Source organism: Lagopus leucura, unplaced genomic scaffold (genome assembly GCF_019238085.1).
Source record: "Lagopus leucura isolate 7727_CA_CO unplaced genomic scaffold, USGS_WTPT01 Super-Scaffold_100012, whole genome shotgun sequence".
Classification (NCBI taxonomy): domain Eukaryota; kingdom Metazoa; phylum Chordata; class Aves; order Galliformes; family Phasianidae; genus Lagopus; species Lagopus leucura.
The window spans coordinates 10,869,588-10,890,781 of record NW_024962267.1 but is presented as its reverse complement, the minus strand read 5'-3'; the positions used below and the strand labels follow the sequence as shown (position 1 = coordinate 10,890,781).

The 21,194-nt window shown below is 38.8% G+C and overlaps 1 protein-coding gene across 5 annotated transcripts in view; it reads left to right on the top strand.

Annotated features, from left to right (window-relative positions):
* The window catches only part of SPATS2L (spermatogenesis associated serine rich 2 like), a 112,654-nt gene that overhangs the window by 83,732 nt on the left and 7,728 nt on the right, over positions 1–21,194 (top strand). For all 5 annotated transcript variants that reach the window (XM_042874502.1, XM_042874505.1, XM_042874506.1 and 2 more), the window contains 6 exons: positions 2,257–2,365; positions 6,339–6,388; positions 7,327–7,567; positions 9,714–9,914; positions 10,332–10,467; positions 19,512–19,570. In XM_042874502.1, the coding sequence (XP_042730436.1) occupies positions 2,257–2,365; positions 6,339–6,388; positions 7,327–7,567; positions 9,714–9,914; positions 10,332–10,467; positions 19,512–19,570 (796 nt within the window). The remainder of the gene's footprint in view (positions 1–2,256; positions 2,366–6,338; positions 6,389–7,326; positions 7,568–9,713; positions 9,915–10,331; positions 10,468–19,511; positions 19,571–21,194) is intronic.

The window sequence follows — 21,194 nt, the reverse complement described above, 5'->3', positions numbered from 1 at the left end:
CCAACAGGAAAACTTCAACAAAGTTCTTCAACAAAGGCAATTGCTTTTTTGGCAGTAAAGCCATAGAGCTCTGCTGTACTTAAATGTTCCCCTAAATGGAATTTTTATGATGTCCAACTAAAACAGAATTGTGTCCGCGGAGTTGGTCGTAGGCATAACATCTTCACTCTGTATTAGTGAATGTTCTTCCTTAACAGACTCATTTGACTTTTTGAGAATTATCTCCATAACTAGAACATGTTCACACATTTTCCGTGCTTGGTTGTAATACTAGGGGAATCAAGAACAAATCAGCTTTTAATTTTTGATTTTCTATTAATCAAAAAATTCCAAACTGCAGGGTGTGGCAAGTTGCCTGATCCGTCCTGTGGTCTTGGCCTCACTTTGTAGTTTCCAGATGCTTCTTAAGGCTTCCAGACCTCTCATGGCCAAGAAGGACCTAGCAGCCATGTGGAATTCCCATGCTTATGGGAATGGCTGGAGTACACTAAATATTTCCTTTCGCTATTTTTCTGTAAGTAATTGCCACAGGCAGCTTAAGCAGTTCTGAGTGGGTAGAGAGATGAACCATAAGACTGTGAAAGGAGAGGGGAGGTTTTTGGGTTTTTGTGAGAATGTGTAGTCCACGTGATGGGAATGTTTGGCAACTACCAACTTGAGCATAAAGTGGACAGCAGCTTGTGGCCTGCTGTAATTCTCGTGTATCCACCAACTTCTATTGGTATGGAGCCAACTCAGCTCATGCTTGTTGCAGCTTTATCAATAAATAATAGCATGCTAGTGCCCACAATCAGGGAATGAATAAAGCTCATTTTTCTTGGGTTTTCTCATTGCATTCTATTAATTTCAGATGGTTTTCACCTAGAATGCCCGCAGTGCATAAAGAGCTGTGCTCACAGTTGCTTGCTTGTTTGTTGTTTTTTGTTTTGTTTTCTCCCTCCCACTCTCATATGCGTACTAACTGAAGAGAGAAGCTTGACCAGACCGATTTTTCTAGATAGTTCCTGGAAATGCCAGAAGCTCATTTGATCACCTAGACTGTCTCAACTTCCAACATGATGATATTTTTGTTTGCTAGAATCTCCAGTGCAGCTAGCTGTTGGGCTGGGACCCTGGCTTGTGGGCAGACCTTGCTGAGCCGTGGGCTAAGAACAGTGGACACGTGATTAGATGGGCCTTTGGGAAGGGTCCTTGGAAAATGAGAGAAGCAACTTGACTCCTGTACCACACTCTAGTTGCTAATTTTGAGACTATATAAATAATAGTGTTGGCCTGAGTTGTTCAAGGCTAAACTTGTTACTTGAAAGATGTTGTGGACAAGTGTGAACCTGCAGACAGGTAATTGATAGGATGGTGGACAGGAGTGAAGTCAATTCTACCAAAGCAGAGTCACTAAATTTGTCTGCTGAAGTTAGAAAGTGACCTTCTAGATTAACTTATCTAGAAATCTTGATCCGTCGCAAGTACCTACCATCTGCTGTGCTGAAGCTAAATCCAGCAGGAATCATGAGTCAGAGCCTTCAGTCATTGTCAATTACAGAATTTGAAATAAATCATGGCTTATATTAGTATACAGAAAATAGAGTGATTGAGGATAGATGTTGATGTAAAGCAGCAAAGTAACATTTTAGCAATAAATCTTAGCATAAATCTGAATTGCCTTCTGGTGCTTCCACTGGTAAAGATGCCATAAAGTTTAGATTGCTCCTTTTTCACTATTTACCTGGACAGCTAAGTCAAGCTGATGTGAATACTCTCAGTATGTAATCCAGCCTTGCTCTATTACACACAACAGACATATCTTCGTGTGTTTATATTTTCACAATTCAGTGTGTTCATAGTATTGTGAAAAGACCACAGTGTTTCTCAAACAGAAATTAGCGTGATGACAATGTGATTTGATAATTAAAATACACAAAGGTGTAGTCCTCAGAGAGAGGGCAAAGAAAGCTACTAGTTCAGTTTCTGCAGTGCAGCAGGTTTTTAATAGTAAATGTGTGCTGGATAGTCAGAAAAGAGACGCTCAGCTGATTTGAAGCAACTGTACTGATTTCAGATTTTATTTCTCTACTTTGGTCTCTTAAAGAAATTGCTTCCATTTGTTGCAGGAGGCAGGTGAAGAGATTGACACTGCTTTATATGGGTATATTATTGTATATTGTAAGCATTTATATAAATGGACACTTGCACAATACTGTGTTTTCTTAAAAAATATGATAAACCTGTGTATTACTACCTTCCTTCTTTTCTTTCCAGATTAATGCAATCCGATCAGTTGTTCCAAACAAAAGCAATAATGAAATAGTTCTGGTGCTGCAACAGTTTGATAACAATGTAGACAAGGCTGTCCAGGCTTTCATAGATGGTAAGTACAGTACTTTTTTCCACTAAGGCATAAGGGATTTAACTACAAGCTGAAATATTCATTGCCTGTAGTGTGTACATTTGTTGTTCTTCTGAAATTCATATAATTGTGACTCTGCCAGTTCTTTCTTTATAGTTCATCCTGCTGTCTGCATGTTTGTTTCTTCACAGCATGAGCTTGACCTGGTTGTTCATCTGTTGTCCTGGAGGTTTTTTTAGCATAATTCTTGTTGCAGACCTTCTTTTTCTGATGAAAATTAATGCTCTGTAAAGTGTGTATGTCATAAGATGATTCACTGCTGGAGACAGACTGCTAATGGAAATTGAGGATAGTTCTGAAGCAGATAACTGTGCCCACAAACCCCTGAACTTGATGCATACCTTGACATTCAAGCCTCAATCTAAATTTTGCAAATAGTTTTGATATTTGTACTGGCTGAACCAAGACTCCATTGAAAGTTTGAGATGCTCAAAATCTTCATCTGGCTTTGTATTTTGCATCATGACGCTAGCTGTAGTGAAAGGTCATTTGTATTTAAATAACTCTTTTCTGGTAAGTACATAATGGCAAGAATTTTGAACTTCCCCAGAGTCTGTAAGAAACCCTTTGTAGGAATACTGGTGTAATGTGAGGAAATACTCTCAAAATTCTGTGGCTTGAGGGTGCTTTTAGAAGATCAGAGTTTCAAAAGCCCTGTACATCTTAAAAAACAAATCAACACTGTGAGGCTGCTTATATGGCCTGGTGATATCAAAACATTAGGGAATCATTATGAGTTATCTCACCAAGCTGCTTATTTCAGAGCTATTTTGGTTCAGAATAGTTTTGATTTTAGTTTGAATTAATTTACCGGAATGTATCTGTCAAAAAGTATCATGTACTGAGAATTATATATAAATATGTAGAAAGCAGATGTGAGCGAACTAATCACAAATGCATCAAAATCTTATTCCAAAAGTTAATGCTTCCTGTTTTACAGAGTTCGCCCATAGTGTCAGAGGCAAATCTTGGTAGTATGACATTAGAGGTTGAATCTTCCCACCAGTATCCCATTACACTTGGTTGCTATGTGACAGATGGCAGCAGAGGGGCAGTCTGACAAAATGGTGTCTCACGTGGAAGTGTGGATGAAGCAAAGGTGTGTCACTGAATTCCTCCATGTGGAGAAAATGGCACCCGCTGACATTCAGTGACACTTGCTGAACTTTTATGAAGACCAAACAGTGGTTGTGACAACAGTGGAAGTTGGACTGTGTAGACAAAGTTTTCCTCGCAGAAATGCTGTTGTAGCAGTTGGGAAACAGTGAGCCACGTCTGCTGGTGCAGATTTTTATGAGCACGGTGGGCTCTTGTTCATCGCTGGTGAAAATGCAAAGATGATGGTTGCAACTGTTGAAAAATAGTTTTGCAGCTGAGAACTTGCACTATCAAATAGTGTTACTGTACTCTTTATAGCTGTTGGAGTTTCCATGGAAATAAATAGGAGGCATTACTTTTGGAGCGACCTGCATATTTCTCCCTATTTTGTCAACACAAATATCTTATGTGTATTGAGGGAAAATAAGTGCTTTCCTATCCACATGTTGTCCTAGCTATGAGGAACAAATGGTAAAAGTAAACCTTGTAAGAGAGATTTAAAACAAAAAATTCTTGAAAAAGAACTACTAAGGTGATATAACTCACCTCTAAATGGCCTTCCTTTGAATTTTATTAGTTGATCATCATTATGTCTTGAGTTGAGAAGTCTTTTCAAGTTGAGCGTTTGGAAACAGACAATATTTGCCACTGGAAACAGTGCCCTCATTTCAAAGACAGAAGGCTGGATTTGTTTAAGCACCAAATGGCACCAGGGAAGTGTGTCCATTCAGCTGCTACTGTGAATAGAATGATTATAGATAGTTCTTTAAGTCATATTTTCATGTGAATGACAAAATGCCAAGATTTAAATATCTCACAATCACAGGGAACTTACTGCTACATACAGCATATAATGTGGGGACAGCCATTTAATGCTGCATGCCGAATCAGTGTTCAAATTTAGTTTTCTGAGGTCATCTCCTATCACTCTTTGTGTCTGGAGTGACATATGTATATTGTATATTATGAATTTGCATATTTATGTGAAATGTGAGTTTTAAAGCAGTAGTTAAAATGTCATCTTTGTTGTGTAAGCATTTACCTAAATGGTCTTAAACAGAAGTTATGTACAGCTCCATTGTAGATGTATTCAAGTAAGTTATTCTCATGCATTGCAGTAAAGGTTTTGGGACTTGCACGGGTAGTGCATTTCTAACAGGGAGAGCATTGGAGTTGGTTGTGCCAGTCCCTGAAGTAATGCTAACTGTGCTCAGTACTCACAGGGCAACTGAGAGAAGTAGGACGAAGGCAATGCCAGCCGACACAAAAAACACTGGATGCTACTGTGGAAACAGCTAACAAAGCTGTCAAGTGAAACTGCGCGTGTTCAGCAGCATGGAGTTATGAAGGCAGCAACTGTGGTTTTATTTCATCGTAGTGGAACAGCTTCTGTTAAAGATAGCATACTTTTAAGAAAGGACCAAGGGATTTGTGTATGTGTATATACTGTGTGTATGTGTGTGTGTGTATATATATATATATATGTATGCACACACATATATATAATTATATATAACTAAATATATATATTTATAATAATAATAATAATATATAATTATATATAACTAAATATAGATAAATAACTACATATACAATGGAAACTTTCTTAACCTTCTGTCTGCGCTGTTGTGTCGTTTGGGAAGCGAAGTTTGATTTTGAAATTCCATATGTGTGTGTTCACAGTTTAACAAATCAGACTTAGCACTGCTGCAAACAGATACAACCACTTCCCACATACATTCCCACAATGTGTATGAGGGACTCACCAAATAATCTCACATCTGGATTATTTGAATAGAAAAATAATTTTGATGCATTTGAAAACCTTGCATGTTTTTGTCAGAATACAAGTTAAACCACTCATGGCAGTCTTCTTAACATTGATGTCACCCGAAACGAGCAAAAGAATAGCAGTATATAAACCAATTTGCACAGAATGGTAAATAAGTATTTACTAGAAAAATGGATTCTCCAATTCACACAGAAAGGTTCTAGCTTGGTGTGATTAAGATTGTTGACACTGCCTGTAACATGCTGGATGCCAGGGCAGGCTGCGTGCTTCCATGAGTGGGTTTTTAGCTTTAGAATCAAGGAAAACGCACCAGTGGCAACAGGATGTAGAAGAGTTTTCTTCCCAAGTGCCAGCTGCAGCTGATCTGACCAAGGCTGTCTTCACTTTGTTCTGAAAATTTTATCTAACCAAACGCTGGGACTGGCAGACAAAACTTCAGGTATACAAAATCATATTTGTTTTCACTATGATTAATGGCTTTTACTGCCAGGCCTGTGTATGGACCAAAGGATGCACAGTTTCTGCAGCTGACTACAAGATTATGTTTTTATATGCTAATTAAATCTTCAGTTTTATGCTCTTGGGCTTCCTGAATATGGCAGATAATGTGCAGGAAACATCTGCCAGAACACCAAAAGATTTAAAACTGTGAAGAAGCTTGAGAAGCAGGGGAACCTAGTTTATGCAGTGTTTTGTGGGGTGCTGAGATACTTTTCTTTCAGACAAAATATTGATTTTTCAAAAAATCATTATTTATTTTCTGAAGCTTGTGCTAGTGCATTAAGTTAAGCACCCACTTAATTACTTCGTGTAAGGAAGAGCATAAACAGCAGCAGTGCCAAATAGCTTATCCACAGTGTAATCAGCTAAGATGAAAGTGAAAAGGAGGGAGGCAGCAGTTCTCCTTTTGTTTTCCCAACATTAGTAAGCTCACAGAAACAAACAAGTGCTGCCTGGCTAGGAAACTGGTAACTGTTTCCAAATACAAATTTTCTTTCTCAGATCTGAACTTCTGTTGAAATGATTTCTCTCTCTTTTCTCTAGGTAGTGCAACTCAGGTTCTGAAAGAATGGAATATGACAGGGAAAAAGAAGGTAAAGACTTGCTCTGGAAAATCAGAGCACTCAGACCATTTACAAGCTGTTTGCAAGTGCATGTAATAGTTTCATTTTGGCCAGTACTTTTTCTGCCTTTGCTAACATAGGTGACTTCATCAATGCCTCTGTTCAGAATACCTGAGAGCAAACGTGTGCGTTGTTTTTCATCTTGTTCATCTGTTGCTGTTTCTGTAGTGCAGAGTTCTGAGTTTCTGGAACAGCACATTTGTAAGTGTTTGTAGAAGCCAGACTCTAGTCAAGTACAGAATAAATTCCCAAACAGCCTACTTTTAATATGCAGTTGTGTCCTGGAGAGTCGCAGCCACTTGGTGCTAGAGGTTTTGCTCCTGGATGTAAGAATAACATATGCATAGGAGTAATCAATTAGGAGTGTGCACTAGGGCTGCTCCCAGGTCAGACACTCAAGGATATGTTTAAGATGCATATACAGTATGCTAAGTGGCAGCCCAGGGAGTCACTGTTCTGGAGGCTCCACTTTATGGGTTGGAGAATTACAGCAGCAGTGGCTAACCTCTGTCTTCTGCTCCTATTCTTCCAGATAAGAGGGATGCCTTCAGGGATTGTCCATGTTACTTAGTGGGTGTCCCCAGGGTGGTTAGGAACTATTTGAGCATCATTGAAGCCCAGGCTCTTTTACCATTTTGCAGTGTAACTGTTCTGTTTAGAAGAAAGAGGAAAAACAGTGTGGGTCTTCTGTTTGTATTTGAAACTATTTGTATTTTAGCTGAACAGATGCAGTGGTGTGCTATGTAATGCACTGTATGTAAATCGCATTGTAGTGAGTGACACTTACATGGCATTTTAATTTAATTTAATTTAATATTGATTATTTGGTATTTATATGGTCTCTGTTATATATTGAGTTTTTGAGCTGCTCTGAGTAATGTCTGTTCTTTCAATATTTCTCAATTTAGAATAATAGGAGAAAAAGAAGCAAATCTAAACAGCACCAAGGCAACAAGGATGCTAAAAATAAGAGTGATGGGTCTGAGAAGGCATCTCAAGAGCCCCAGAGACCACCTGTCTGCCATCTGAATGGATGCTCTAAGGATAACCGTTGTGGTGATTCTGCCAATGAGAAACTGGAAACCTCTTCTCTGGAGAACAAAAGTTCACGATTTGTAGCATCAGCACCAGTCTGTCCAGAAACCACAGGTCAGTTCATCTGGGACAAAGGCACCTTTTAATTGGCAACAGACAAGCCTATTTACATAAGGATCATAATTTTTACTGCTACCAAGTGGACATAATAAATGGATATCAGACAGTGATGTTTGTGCAAAATATATGTATTTGTTCAATCTGTGCATGTAGATCTATGTCTGGGCACAGTTTGTCTTGCAACAAGTATCCTTGCAAAATATCTTTTTTTTTTTTTTTTCTTCTTTAGAGCCAAAAGTTTAAACTGTAATCAGAGAGGCACAGCTGATGCAGAGTATGACAGATAAAAATACAGGAGAATACAGGGTTTGAAAATGGCTGTGGTATAAGATGGTGACAGAAGTAATCAGGTTCTTCATGTGGGACAAAGTAATTCAGGCAGTATGGGCCCTCTGCATGTTGTAAAATTTCTTTATTGCCTAGTCCAGACTTGTCCTTTTTTTTATCTCATCTCCCCTCAGTAGGTTAGTCAACATGGATCTCCACTGATTTTCCCTTATAGGGAAAGGAGGGCCTTAGTGTTGAAGGAGCATGATCTGATAGTTGCTGAGTATGCATGCATTTCTGCTAGGGTCTAGATACTGAATCAGAAGCTCTGGGGAGCAGTAACACAAAGTTCTTCCTTGCTGAGTTCTAGTAGGCACAGAATTACTGTTTATGATAATACCAATGAAAACAAACCTGCTCTGCAGGAGCAGCTCTATGAAAGGTCAATTAAATAAAATCTCTGCAACGCATAGCAGCCAAATTGCGGAACTACTTATCAAGACATTTTGTCTGAAGAAGTGTTTGGGAGGTCAGAGATAATCCTTGCCCTTGCTGAGGACTCATGCTTATTTTGGATACGATATGCCACAAGCCAGAAAACCCTGCAGTTCCATGATATTAAAAGAATTTTTACTGCTAATTCTGCAGCATGTATACATTTGTTTATTCTTTTCCTCCAAATTATATGGTACGTATAATCAATCTGTCGTGTCAAATTTGAATCATCCCTGAAGTGTTTTCTAGCAGGGAACAACCTGAATTCAGGAACTCACATAGCTGTGCTGTCAGTGATCTTTTTTATGTGACACTGGGGTTGAGTCATCTTTTTTTTCTCTTTGACATGATGCCATTTAGATTTGTACATATTAAGGGCAAGAAGGATCTCAGATTTTTTTTCTTGTTTTTATGAATCAAAGATGATACCTACTATCCCAGCTTTTTATAAAGATTTTATAAGATTTTTATGAACTTTTAGGCATGTCCTGACCTAGTTACTGGTCTTTCTAAGAAGAGAGAGAGGGAGGTGGGAGGAGAGAATGGAAAGGAAGTGGAGAGAAAAGAAAGATGAAACTTTAATATTTCTGAAGTTTACTTTATGTGGTAAAATAAATTCCTGGTAACTTGTGTACTACAGAGAAGTTAGGAGATTCTTGAACACTACCAGATGCATTAGAATTCTGGTCTTGCAGGCAGTTTAGTAGCTACTTTCTTGAGGTCAAAAGGCACAGGAGTATTACTAAATGTGTGCTGAAGTTTGTGGAACTGAAGAGAAGAGTGACAGGATCTTTCAATTCGCAAACTGTCCCTTCTTGGTTTTTGGGGAAGTCAGACTGTGCTGAAGCTTGTCCAGAGAGCAATCGTCTCACATTTTTTCCTTTGGTGTTGCAATCTCTTATGTTTTGTCATTGTCGGTCTTGTTTGGTTTTGTTCCTTTCCTATCAGTTTAATGTTACTGTAGACATTTCAGTCTCACCTTCAGACAACTGACACCATAGAAGTATCACAGGTGTCTGCTGACAGCTCCTTATGTTCTCCTCCCCATGAGAAATAGCAGGCTGAAGCCTTGCTTATATCATTTCGCAGACTGAGATTAGGTCCTTCAGAGCCATAAAAGTGTGACTGCCTGAAAGAGTTTGCAGGGACAAGATTGTTAAGTAAGGTTGGTGTTTCCCTGTGATTTGCCACAGTATGATATGAGAGGATGTGTGGATATTACATTTAATTTAGGTCTGCCTATTTATTGATGTTATTCTGTCTCTCTTTGTATTAGATGTCTTCAGTACACTTTTGTTTAATGTTTTCATTCAAGGAATCCAAGACCTGCTAGAGAATCTTGTAACTCTGTGTCTTGTACCTTACTGTTTTCTTGCAGGCAAAGAACGTGAGCGTCAGAGAGTGTCTGTGGAGTTAAGCCCAAAGACTGTGAATGGAGTAGAACAGCACGAGCCTCTTCAGTCATCAGTTCAATTCCAGGGTAACCTAGGCAGGCCAAAGTCAAAATCTTCCTCAGTTAAATCATCCAATGCTACAAGCCAACTTGAAACAAAACCAGATGATTCAGTGAAAAAAAGAGGTAAAGCAAGTCTGTTCATGTGGTCATTGTGTAATAAAATGATCAGAAATCTGGTGCCTCTACAATAAAAAGAATGTGAAGGAGAGATGCCTTGGAAAGTGGGAGTAAAATCACATTCAGTCTAATAAAAATGAGCAGAACAATTTGTAGTTGATTTAAAATTATATTGAACTTGAAATGAATAATTTGAACTCTTAGGGCTACTTTGACAGTTACCTAATTTGAGGAATTAATTTGAGTGTGTATATTTAGGAATTTAAGAATATCATAGAAGAACTCTGGAAAATATGGGCGTGTGGACTTCAGTGGGCAAATAATGTTATATTGTTCCTGCTCCCTCATTCAGAAAAGCCAAAACGAGCTTTCTGACTTTTCTGCTATTTTTGTTTGTTGTTTTTTTGTTTTGTTTTGTTTTAGGGCCAAACATTGAAAAATCAGTAAAAGACTTACAGCGTTGCACCGTTTCTCTAACTAGATATCGTATGATGATCAAAGAGGAAGTAGATAATTCAGTGAAGAAGATCAAAGCTGCTTTTGCAGAATTACACAGCTGGTAGGTAACTCAGTTTAAGGTCCCTCAGCACCACCTAAGAGTAAGGGACCAAGCTGTTGGTGTACCTCATTGTCTAACAGAAATAACTTTGTTCTTATCTCCGAGCTAAATGAGCGTGGGCTGTAATTGGCAGTTGTACAAAACTGGTTAGTGTTGTCAGGATTGCTCCAAAATTACACTGTTAACGTACAATAATTAAGTGAATTTCATTGTCCATTTGCATTTTTTGTGGTAGCTTGTTGATGTGCTCTCTCAGGATTTTAGAAAACATTCACTGCTTATGCTCAGATGGCTCTGACATTTTATCTGAGTAATCTGACATTTGGGTCTCGTTAGCTGTGTAGTTTCTCTTGTCCTCAATTTTTTTATTTTTTTTTTTGCAACAGTGTTAAAATCATAGTGTGTCATATGCCTAATCTTGTTTGCATGTACTCACAGTTAATTGGAGATTTAAGAAGTAGTTATTCTGGTTGTGGAATAGGCGTTATCCTGATCTAATATTGCATGGGGAGTGGATATGTTATTAGATTCAGAACTGAAATTACTCATTTTGTATACATTCATGTTTTAGCCTGAAAAAATATTAAAACGCATCACCTAGTACTGAAATTTGTTATCTTAGTAGGTGAGCTTAATAGAAGAAGCGACAAAATGATCCACAAGGACCATGTAAAATCAAGCTGACTCAAAATGATGAAAAATAAGCAAAAAAACTTCATTTAGTTCCACCTTCTACCAGATCTAGTACTTGAATTGCTATAGCAGAGTCTGTCAGAAGCTCTAGAATATAACAGACCTGTGCTCCAAATATTCAGGCCTTATGAAGTCATCTTATGTGTGGAGCACATCATTACGTACAACAAGGAGAATGTGATGTGAGGGCATGCTTATGGAAATTTCAGTGTGGATTTTGTTGATTTTAGCTGCATGGAGGTCTAGTATTCAAGTTTTTGTTCAAATACATGAAGGGAAAAATGGTTTAAGCAGCAAAATGTGTTACTTAATTTTTGGTGAAAATTAAAAACAGTTCTTGGATATTTAATGTGACCTTGTGAAACAAATCTCTGAAAAAGATGGGAAGAGCTGTCTACAGCACCTAATTTATCAAAACTTGCTTCCACTTGCTATAAACTCACTACATTCAGGAAAAAATCACTAGATTCAATGATACATTTAGCTTCAGACTTCATATATTCAATAGTTAATCTATTATAAAATATAGTATAAAATCAAACAGTTTCCCTACTTAAAAGCTCAACAGTACATCATTAGTGGTAGTGTGAGAATAAGATTATTGAGTATTCAGCCACTTGCATATTTGTAACCCTCCTTGGGCATGGGAGTTTCACTGTGGCACAGTCAATTTGTCTGTCAAGGGAAAATGAAGCAATTCAGCTGACTGTGCTCCCAGAATGTTATGCAGTAACCAAAAACAAGGATAGGTAAAGGATAGGGAAGTATGTAAGCATGACAGTGATATCTGATCTTTTTTCTGATAGTGATTACAAAGCTTTTTGAAAGTTCTTGGGGAATCCTGCAACTCACAGCATAAAATACCACAGCATTTTACATGGACACGACCAGGCAGGGACAGTTTGCCCCTACTCTGTGAGAGATCTTTTATGTATCCATGTGCACGTGCCTGGCTGGTGTGCTTCTGTGACCTGGCACTCTTCCTCACCATTTTTGCAAAGACTACTGTGGTGTTGCTTTCCCTAAGGCTAAGAAAGAGATAGGCAACGCAGCCTGAGTGGGCACTCTTTCTTGGACTTGTACCTGAAAGTTATGAAGATCATCCTTCTGACAGTCCTGCCTGGGTCAATTTTTCTACTCCATGCAATCAGTCTGAGGGGTGTGGGCATCAGGTGCACCTTTGTATGAGTGAGAATATAAGCTGCCCTGGTTACTGTTTGAAGGCAAAATGTATCGGAGCACAGCCCCATCACACAGTAGGGTAGGACAAGGAAGAGAAGAACAACAAGCTATTGAAGTTGCAGGGAGGATCAGTAAAACTCAGTCAACTGCTCTCTCAATCGTGTTTGAGGCATTTGTTGCCAAGGTTAAAACTCTCATGCTGTAATTGTGTTCTCACTCTTCTACAGAGTCTGAGTAGTCACCTTGGGGATAGAAAGAGAGCCCCAGGAAATTTGAGTGAAGTGAGGAAAGCACAAATGGAGCCACTATTCTACATAGCACCTTTTGCCAGCAAATCTGTACATATTGGGCATCCACACAGTTATATGGAGGACTGAAAAGAAACATCTGCTGCTTGTCCATACAGTCTGCTTCCAACCACAAATGGAAAGCACTCTGTAGTGTAGAGAGGGACAGATCTAATTGCTCTGTGTGCAGAACCCGAACAAAGAAAGACAAGCCTATTCTGCTTGCTGCATCTCAAACACTGTGGTATGTCCAGTGGTTTATAAAAAGCAAGAAAACCAGCACCAAGAAAGAGCAAAAAGGGCTTGAAAGCTTCACCATAGTCTGGGTAAAAAATTATCTCTGGTATAATACTGGAAAAGAAAAATGGGCTCTGGCACTGCTAACAATTTAAAAATATATTCAGATGCATTCAGGGAAGCATATACTGTATGTCTGGAGAAGATAAAGAAAGTTTGCTGCTGCTAATTTAGAATAAAAGCAGAGTAGCAGTTAAATGGGGGAAATGTGTCATTTAAAAGGACATAACGATTCAGTGCCAAGTGATAAGCAATACTGCTGGTGCTCACAAGTGCAGAACAGTGTCATCCTCTTACTGGGACCCCTACTTGGTGAACTGTAAAGATTATGGTTTTGTGCTTCCTATAGTCCAGATTCAATGGTGCTGGATGAAGGCCTTTCCTCGTTAGAGGTGTTGTAGCATAGAGTATGGGCAGATGCCTGGGAAGGCCAGGGCTGGTATTGTTTTACAGTGAGTTGACTTTCTGTGCTAGTCCCTGCATTTCCAGGCAGTCCTCATTAGTTTTCTGTCTATGTGTCTGTCCTTCAGATGACGTTTTGTAGTCCTTATGTGTCTAAAGAGATTTTCAAATTCTCTTGCAGTTCGTTTGCTCATCAGTCATGAAATCCAGTCTTGTAACCTTGTCAGCAGAGAGGAAAAATATTCTACCAAAAGTTTAGGTTTCCTGGAGCCCAGCTTTGTTTTCGGGTACCTTTAAAGAGCAGCGCTTCTAGCTAAGCCCCCCAGCCTTACTCTCACTTCCTGGGGGGTCTGGAAGGACAGGAGAGTAGCTCTGGCCTGAGGCTGGCCACTTGCCTGCAGAGCTACAGCAGCTGGAGCTTGTGCTTGCTTTTTTCTTGCCGTCTCCAGCAATTTGGGATTACTTTCTTTGGCTTAGTATTAGTGGAGAGAACAGATGGATCTCTTGAAACAATGGGATTCATCCCCTTCCTGGCCTCCTTAGTCTTTCACAAATACTTGCTTAATTCTCATATATATGTATTTTTTACTGTACTTGGGAAGGTAGATTTCACTGTCTCATCATACTGTGTGGCCTCATGTCTTTTCTTACCTTTTTTCTTACCTAGTCATTTTTAGGTGTGTGTTTTTCTGCAGAATGTGAGCGCGTGGTTTTTTGGGCTGTGTGCACTAATTGTTGTTTTTGTGCATGTTATTTTGGGAAAAAAAAAAAAAAAAAGGAAGTGAATATGTCCTTTCTGATCTCAATGTTGTGTTAAGGAGAAATCTGACTTCATAAATACATAAAGGGAATAATCTCAAAAACGTTAATAGATTCCAAGAGCCAAATGCCTCTCTCTTCTTTGCGACTTTCCAGGATGGGAAAGTTACCTCTCCTGAATATCAGGAGCACAAATACAGGAACCACAGCCTTCTGTCATCCCAGAATGCATTTTGGCTAACTGTATAAAACCAGTACAATTCTGAGATACCTGTAACTGAATCAGAACTGAGACTCAGACAGGAAAGAAATCCATGATAAATTTATATTAAAACTTCCCAGTTTCTAACAAGCCATGGTGCAACACGCACAGTTCTTGAAGCTTGGTAAAATTCTCAAGTGATGCTTCATTTGTAAATAAACAAAATTTAGAAGTGTTATTTTACAAGATGCCTTTCCATGTCAGTTATCAAGTTTAAGTAAGTTTTTATGATAATGAATTCTTAACTGATTGTAAAGAGATCTACAAAGCAAAATTAAAATAGAGATATAATTATAATGGCTTTATCGGTAACCACTATAGTAGCTGGCTGCTGGAGAGAATAATATTAGCAAAGATAGATATAGAGCAATATATAACAAACTTGAAGATCTGAAATCTATTGGGGTTCTTTTACTATGACCAGATGGTGCCCTATGGAGAGGAACAATTCCAGTGAAATTGATTTACTGTCTTTTGTTTAGCTGCTTACAGATTGTGTTTGTGATCAGAATGAAAATTCATGTAATGTGATTTGCTGTGTAAACATTGTGCTTGTTCTAATACAGAGATCAAATAACCTTGAAGGACTGTGAACATTCAAACACAATTGAGCTAATATTGGAAGAATATTGCTTACTAAGACATTGCAAAACACCTTATATTGTAAGAACACCTTTTCTTACAGTGTTTAGTGCTATAGAGGAAACTTCATTCCCGCTGTCGTGAAACATGGCCATTCAGTATTCCCACGAAGCCTGTAATCACCTGCTACAGGTCCTGATTGGTTTTCTATTTCTTTTCATCACGTTGTTTTTATCTTTACGTTCTTATCACGTTGTTCTAGTTCTTTGTGCTAACATTTGACAGGGACAGTTCTGGGTTGCTGATTGAAATGTGAGTTCTGTAAAATATGCAGTTCGAGTAGGGATTGTTTTGTGGTTGTCTTTTCACTCCACCTGTGGATCAGGTGTGTTCTGCTACAAGGGAAATGGATACATGAAATAAAGGGCAGTGATGAACCATAAGCTAATCAGATCTCCTGGATGGAGTTGAGTATTGCTTGAATTCATGTGTAATCTCAGCTTAGATATAGCTGAGTCCGTGGCAGCACTAACTTCTCTCATACTATTTAACAACTTGCTTGAGTTGTCAGCAGATTGTTAGCCAACTCATCTTTAAGGGTGCTACTGGGCTCTGTTCCAAAGCCCACTGCCAGAACAAAGTCACTGGAGAACAGTGTGTCACATTCTCTCCCTCAAGAAAAGACGATTTGAATTCTGTGTTGTGATTTGAGCTCCTCACCTGCTAGACCACCAGTGGGTCCTTCCAGATGAAGACCCCTACTTCAGTCCTTCGGAAGATGACAGCTATGTTTTTCTCAGTCTCAAAAAAAAAAAAAAAAAAAAAATCTCAAGCTGTGTACAAAGATGCTTGTTTTAAGGAAGCAGTGGAGCTTAGTAAGCACCTCTAGGAGAAAACTTACAAATTTCTGGGGCTTAAAAGAGTTCTGAAAGGATAATGTGAATTGCACCTATAACAAACAATTGCTATACCATTCATCTCTGTCTGCTATTAGGAGTTGCATCAACATGTTTGCCTCTGTGCCTGCTCAGCCTTTTTAGTTTCCTAACTGTTGAGGCACACTTGGGTTTAGCATGATGTTGGGAAGAGGGAAGAGGAAAAGGGTATTCTGGGTATCGTGAAGCCTCCTGATTCTCATCAATGAGGCTGTAAATCTGGCAGTCTGAAACTGTTACTTTTGAAGGAAGACTATTAAAATTCCACTAAAATGATTGAAATTGTGGCATTGCAGCTGACTGAAAACACACAAGCGAATATCTCTTTCACTATACATGCTGTAAATTTCATGCTGCAAACTAGAGAGAGATTAATTTGTTTCCACTAATGTCAGAATAAATTTAGAATAGTATGAGTGTGGAATGAGGCAGCTGTCAGCATGATTTACCCCAATCGTTGCTGAGCTGACAACTTACCACAGTGAGATGTTTGCAGCTCTTCTGCTGTGGCGTGCTAGGGTGACTACTGACAGCCCATGTAAGCCCAGGCACGATCAGTGTCCATTTAACAAAGAGCAGGACGCTTAGGCTCTTACTTTTAGAATCCCTTATGTGAAATGATTCATAATCAGAGCTATCTCTTCAGTAGCATCTCATATCTTTACAACACAAACAATTCCTGATTCTGGCCCAGTTTGCCACATTGGAATGTTCTCTGTGCTAAGCCTCTTTGTTGCAGTGCTCCTTTGGTAGTGTTGTCTTCTTCTCGAACTCATGTCAAAATCATCTAGTTACTAAAATCAAACCTGTGCTCCAAGCTATAGATGCTCACCCCTGGTGAACAATTTGCAAGATGCTCTGTGGATAGGAAAGGAATCAAGTTGATTTCTACTCAATTTTCTTAATAATTGACCCTTCTGTGAACTAAGAAGAAATGTGGCATTTCCTAGAGCTGGTTGGCTTATGACTTTTCAAAGGAAACTTTAATTTCCTCCATTCCGTGATATATGATAGTTTGACTTCCATGCTGAGAAATGTAGCTGTACGCTTCCAGATGAGAATTAGCATATTCCATTCATAATGTGGAGTGAGAATCTGTGTCCTCAGCTGGAATGAGTTAATACAGCTGTCTTTTCTTCAGGGAAGGCAATCCTATGAAGATCTGTCTGAAGAAACTTTATTTACTACATTAATAAGTCTGATACTGACAAAGGCACCAGACTTTTCTTTTTTTCTTTATTTCTTTGTATTTTTTTTCTGTCTGTTTGTAACTACAGATTTCGTTGCACTGTTAGTCATCACAGTCCTGACCTCTCCTGCTTAAACTTCCAAATGCTTTCCTGAAACGTTCATCAGAGACCACACTGAAACATTAGGACTGGAAAGCTGTCTAGTAACAGATGAAGTCTGACTATAAAGTATGGGAGATATCATAGCAGTTGTATTGCTTTTATTCTGGTATTAAAAGTGTTTTTACTTGGAGTCCAAATAAAATGTTAGTGGCCAAACTGTTTAACCAGGATGTGTTGTTGGAGTCAGAGGAGGACAATCAGGGAATGACCTGGGCCAAAATACAATTCTGATGAGCTCTGCTATTGTGAGCTTGCTGCTTGAATATTTTTTCCAGCCAAAATTTTATATCACCTGTGGGGGTACATTAGGGAAGCACTTTTGTAACAGAAATAGCAAAAGCAAAAATGTGCAGATTTCTTCAAGATGGAGGAAAGTAATGAAGACCATAACAGTCCTTGTGGAGGATAGATAACAAGTGAGAACTTGCACAACTCACCTCAGTCACCTGCTGTGGAAGCTAAGGAAGTTTATTGTAGTGCGTGGTTACAAAAGATTAACTGAAAATGCTATTTCCATTCAGATTAAAGTGCTGAATTATCACCTGACTTTCTGGAGTTCAAGATTAATGCTTATGACTGGAGAATGCTGTTGTTGGCTTTTGGGAGTCACTGTGAAGGTGGCATAGTTGATTGGTAAAACCTGTGGATAGAACTCTGCTGAACCTTGGTTGCAAACCTCCTGCGTGAACTTGGTTAATTTATGGGAAGGTGTTCGAGAAGGCTGCATAGCACTTAAACATGATCTGTCTGGTGAATTTCTGGCTGACTCAGTTGTGTATCTGCTGTGTGTTGCCTACGCTTCCTGCTCCTTAATCTTGCCCTGTTTCAGTCAACAGCCTTTGCATCCTTCTGTTCACAAGCCTTTTGTCCTTAATTGCTGCCCACTAAACTCCATAGGATCTTTGCTTCCTTGATCTTAAGAAGCCCTCTGTTTTCACCAGTATACACTGTGCCATTTTGAAATACAGATTAGGTGCTGAAAGCACATGTGGAATGGCAGATTTTTGTGACATGTTGTTGAGAGATTGTGGGCTGGCTCTGCTTGGCATGCCTGTGTCAGTATGTTATTTTCTGTAGGTATGTATATTTCAGTATGTTATATTCTGGAGATACTGTGTAGTTTGTCTCTGAAAGCAAGCAAATTTCAAGTGGCTGTTTTTAGGTCTTGAAGTTCTGGTATCCTCAGCTGGGTGCACAAGTTTGTATTCAAGGGTGATTTTATTGAGCTGAGAACTCCACTAATCCTTTGTGTGTGAGCCTGGATTTTTTTATCAAATACTTGCAGTTTCTCCCCAGCTGCTTGAGTTTACTCACCTAGGCATCAGCCATTAACGTTAGAAGTGTTTTTTAGTCATGAATATCACACAGAATCACCCGGTTTGGAAGGGACCTCAAGGATCATGTAGTTCCAACCCCCCTGCCTGGCAGGGCCACCAAACATACACATTTAGATCAGGTTGCCCAGGACCCCGTCCAACTTGGCCTTAAACACGTCCATGAATATGGCTAAGAATAATCCTGTGAGAGGAAACTGCTGGGGCATACCAGTGTGCTACCCACTGGAAAACAGTTGATACTTCACCAAATGATGTTGCTGGAATGGTGATACAAACGTTTTAGCAGATCTGCTCTACTCTCAGTTGTCCCACCTAATCAGTTTGCAGTTTGATGACCAGAAGTGCTGTCTGGAGTTGCACACTAGGGGCATGTGAAAGCAAAAGCTTATGAGATCTTCAGAAGGCCCTGTAAAAGGGGAACCACTCCTTCCCAGTCTTTAGTGGGTGAGGAAGTTGACGTCTCTCATAGAAATACTTCTAGGCTTATTCATATCACAAACTATTTTCTTGCTTACTCTGACATACTTTGTAAAAATATCTCTATGGGAAGAGAAATAGCCCTTTCCATATGCTTTTATTTCTGTTTTATTGTCAGTACAGCACTGAAATCTAAGCTGTGTTAACCTGAACAGCAGCAGATGTGTATCTGACTTAATTAGAAAAGGGACTGTTTTGTCATTCGATGACTGCTGGTGCCCAGGCAGTGCTGAAGAGGTTAATCGGAGTGATCTCCACATCTGTGCAGGCACACAGGCAGACCAGGGTTAAATTAACATGCACTGATAGTAACTAATTTTTGTAGTGAGTGTGCTATCTTCAGCTTCTACTTTTAAAATCTTTTTTATTTATTACTTCCCATAACTAAGATCTGAAGTCTTTGTATAGTTTTGCTTTTGATCTTGATGGAGTTCTGGCATGGATTAAATGGTGGTTTCCTTTTTTTTTTTTTTCTTCAGCATCATAGACAAAGAAGTGTCGTTAATGGCAGAAATTGACAAAGTTAAAGAAGAAGCCAGTAAGTACACAGCATGTCAGGGAAGTTCTGGTATAGTCATGTAAATACATGTTTTGTTCGGCAGAAAACCACACACTGTATCAATTCTGTTCTCAGCATTCTCTTATTTTTCATTATATGCATATTCTTGAGTGATTAGGGAGAGATTCTCTGTAGTTTCTACTTATGAGGTCTGTATAGCAAAGCTTCAGTATTTTAATATTAAGTTAAACCAAAAATTTACATGAAGTTAGATTAAAATTATATTTCTTCTACTGACTTAACACAGATTTTTGGTACTCTTGTTTCTCCCTTATTTCTGTGATTTGTTGACTACTTTATTTTGGTTTCTTGATTTTTTTAAACCATTGTTTTTGCTTGGTTGTCATCTTATATATGTTACAGTGCTGGAAGTTGCTAGAGGAACAGCTTATTCTGATTTTGCATGCCTTTTAGGAGGTAGCAATCATGCTCATGAGTTAGAGCAATAAATCAAAACCCGGATGTTTACTGGAATTTGTTTTCTTAACTGTGGGAGTTGTTCTGACTCCAGGCTTTCATGTCACCTCTATTTCTTACATAGGTATGGTATGTATATGGTTTGAAGGGGAGAAAAACAATTTGACATGTATTAGCATATGATTATTATCTTTCTTATACCCACCAGAGGCATAGCATTCATGGACAAGAAAACAAGGGAATATGTTTCTGTACAGAAGGCTAAGCATGGAACTAAAGAATAACCCAAGTGGTGTTAGAATGATACTTTGCCTAATGGATTAAAACATTGCTGACGTGTATGCATATAATTCTTTCATTTGTTTGTGAATGTAAGGCCCTTTCAAGGGTAGTGTTCCTGAATGCTTCACATGTATTTAGAACTCTTACTGAGTTCACAAATGTATGCTAGTTACATTTAAAAAAAAAAAAAATTAAAATCCTCTGTTGCTACTTTAAGTCTCTTACAGTTTTATACATATGGAGACTAAAAAGAACAAGTTGCTGCTGCAGCAATTGGCTTCAGTTTAGGTTTGGAATTTTGTATACTAGCTTTTCTGATGCTGACCTGTGGAGGTGTTGTGGGTGGAAACGTGCTGTTTACCTGTAAACACTGCCATAATCAGCTGCAGAGCATGTGCACAATTCCAGGAAAACCAATGGCAAAATTCCTATTGATATCAGCAGACAGGGATCCAACTGCATAAACAAAAACACATTTTGAAAATCCACAGTCCAGGGATGATGATATCATGATGGCCACTTCATTAATTTTGGTAAGGGACAGTAGCCATTTTTGTGGAAAGTAAATGTAATTTTTATCTACAGGCATGTAAGTGCTATATTCATGTATGGTAGGTTTAGTTTCCCTGCTTTCATGCTGACTCAACACGTGACATTAGGTGGCTTCTGTAACTGTGTAGTTGTCTCTCAAGGCTATTATAGGCCTATAAAGTGCCATCAGAACTTTAGGCAGAAAGTTCTTGTAGGACTGTAACGTTCTAACCAACATTGTTACTTTCACATCCCTTTGCTGCCCTGGAGGACTATTGTAATGTGGGTAATTGTACACTTACTGTCAATACTGAGAAAATTTCCAAACAAGGTAATTCCAGTTTTTGTGCAAATGGGTATTTGGCTGGCATCT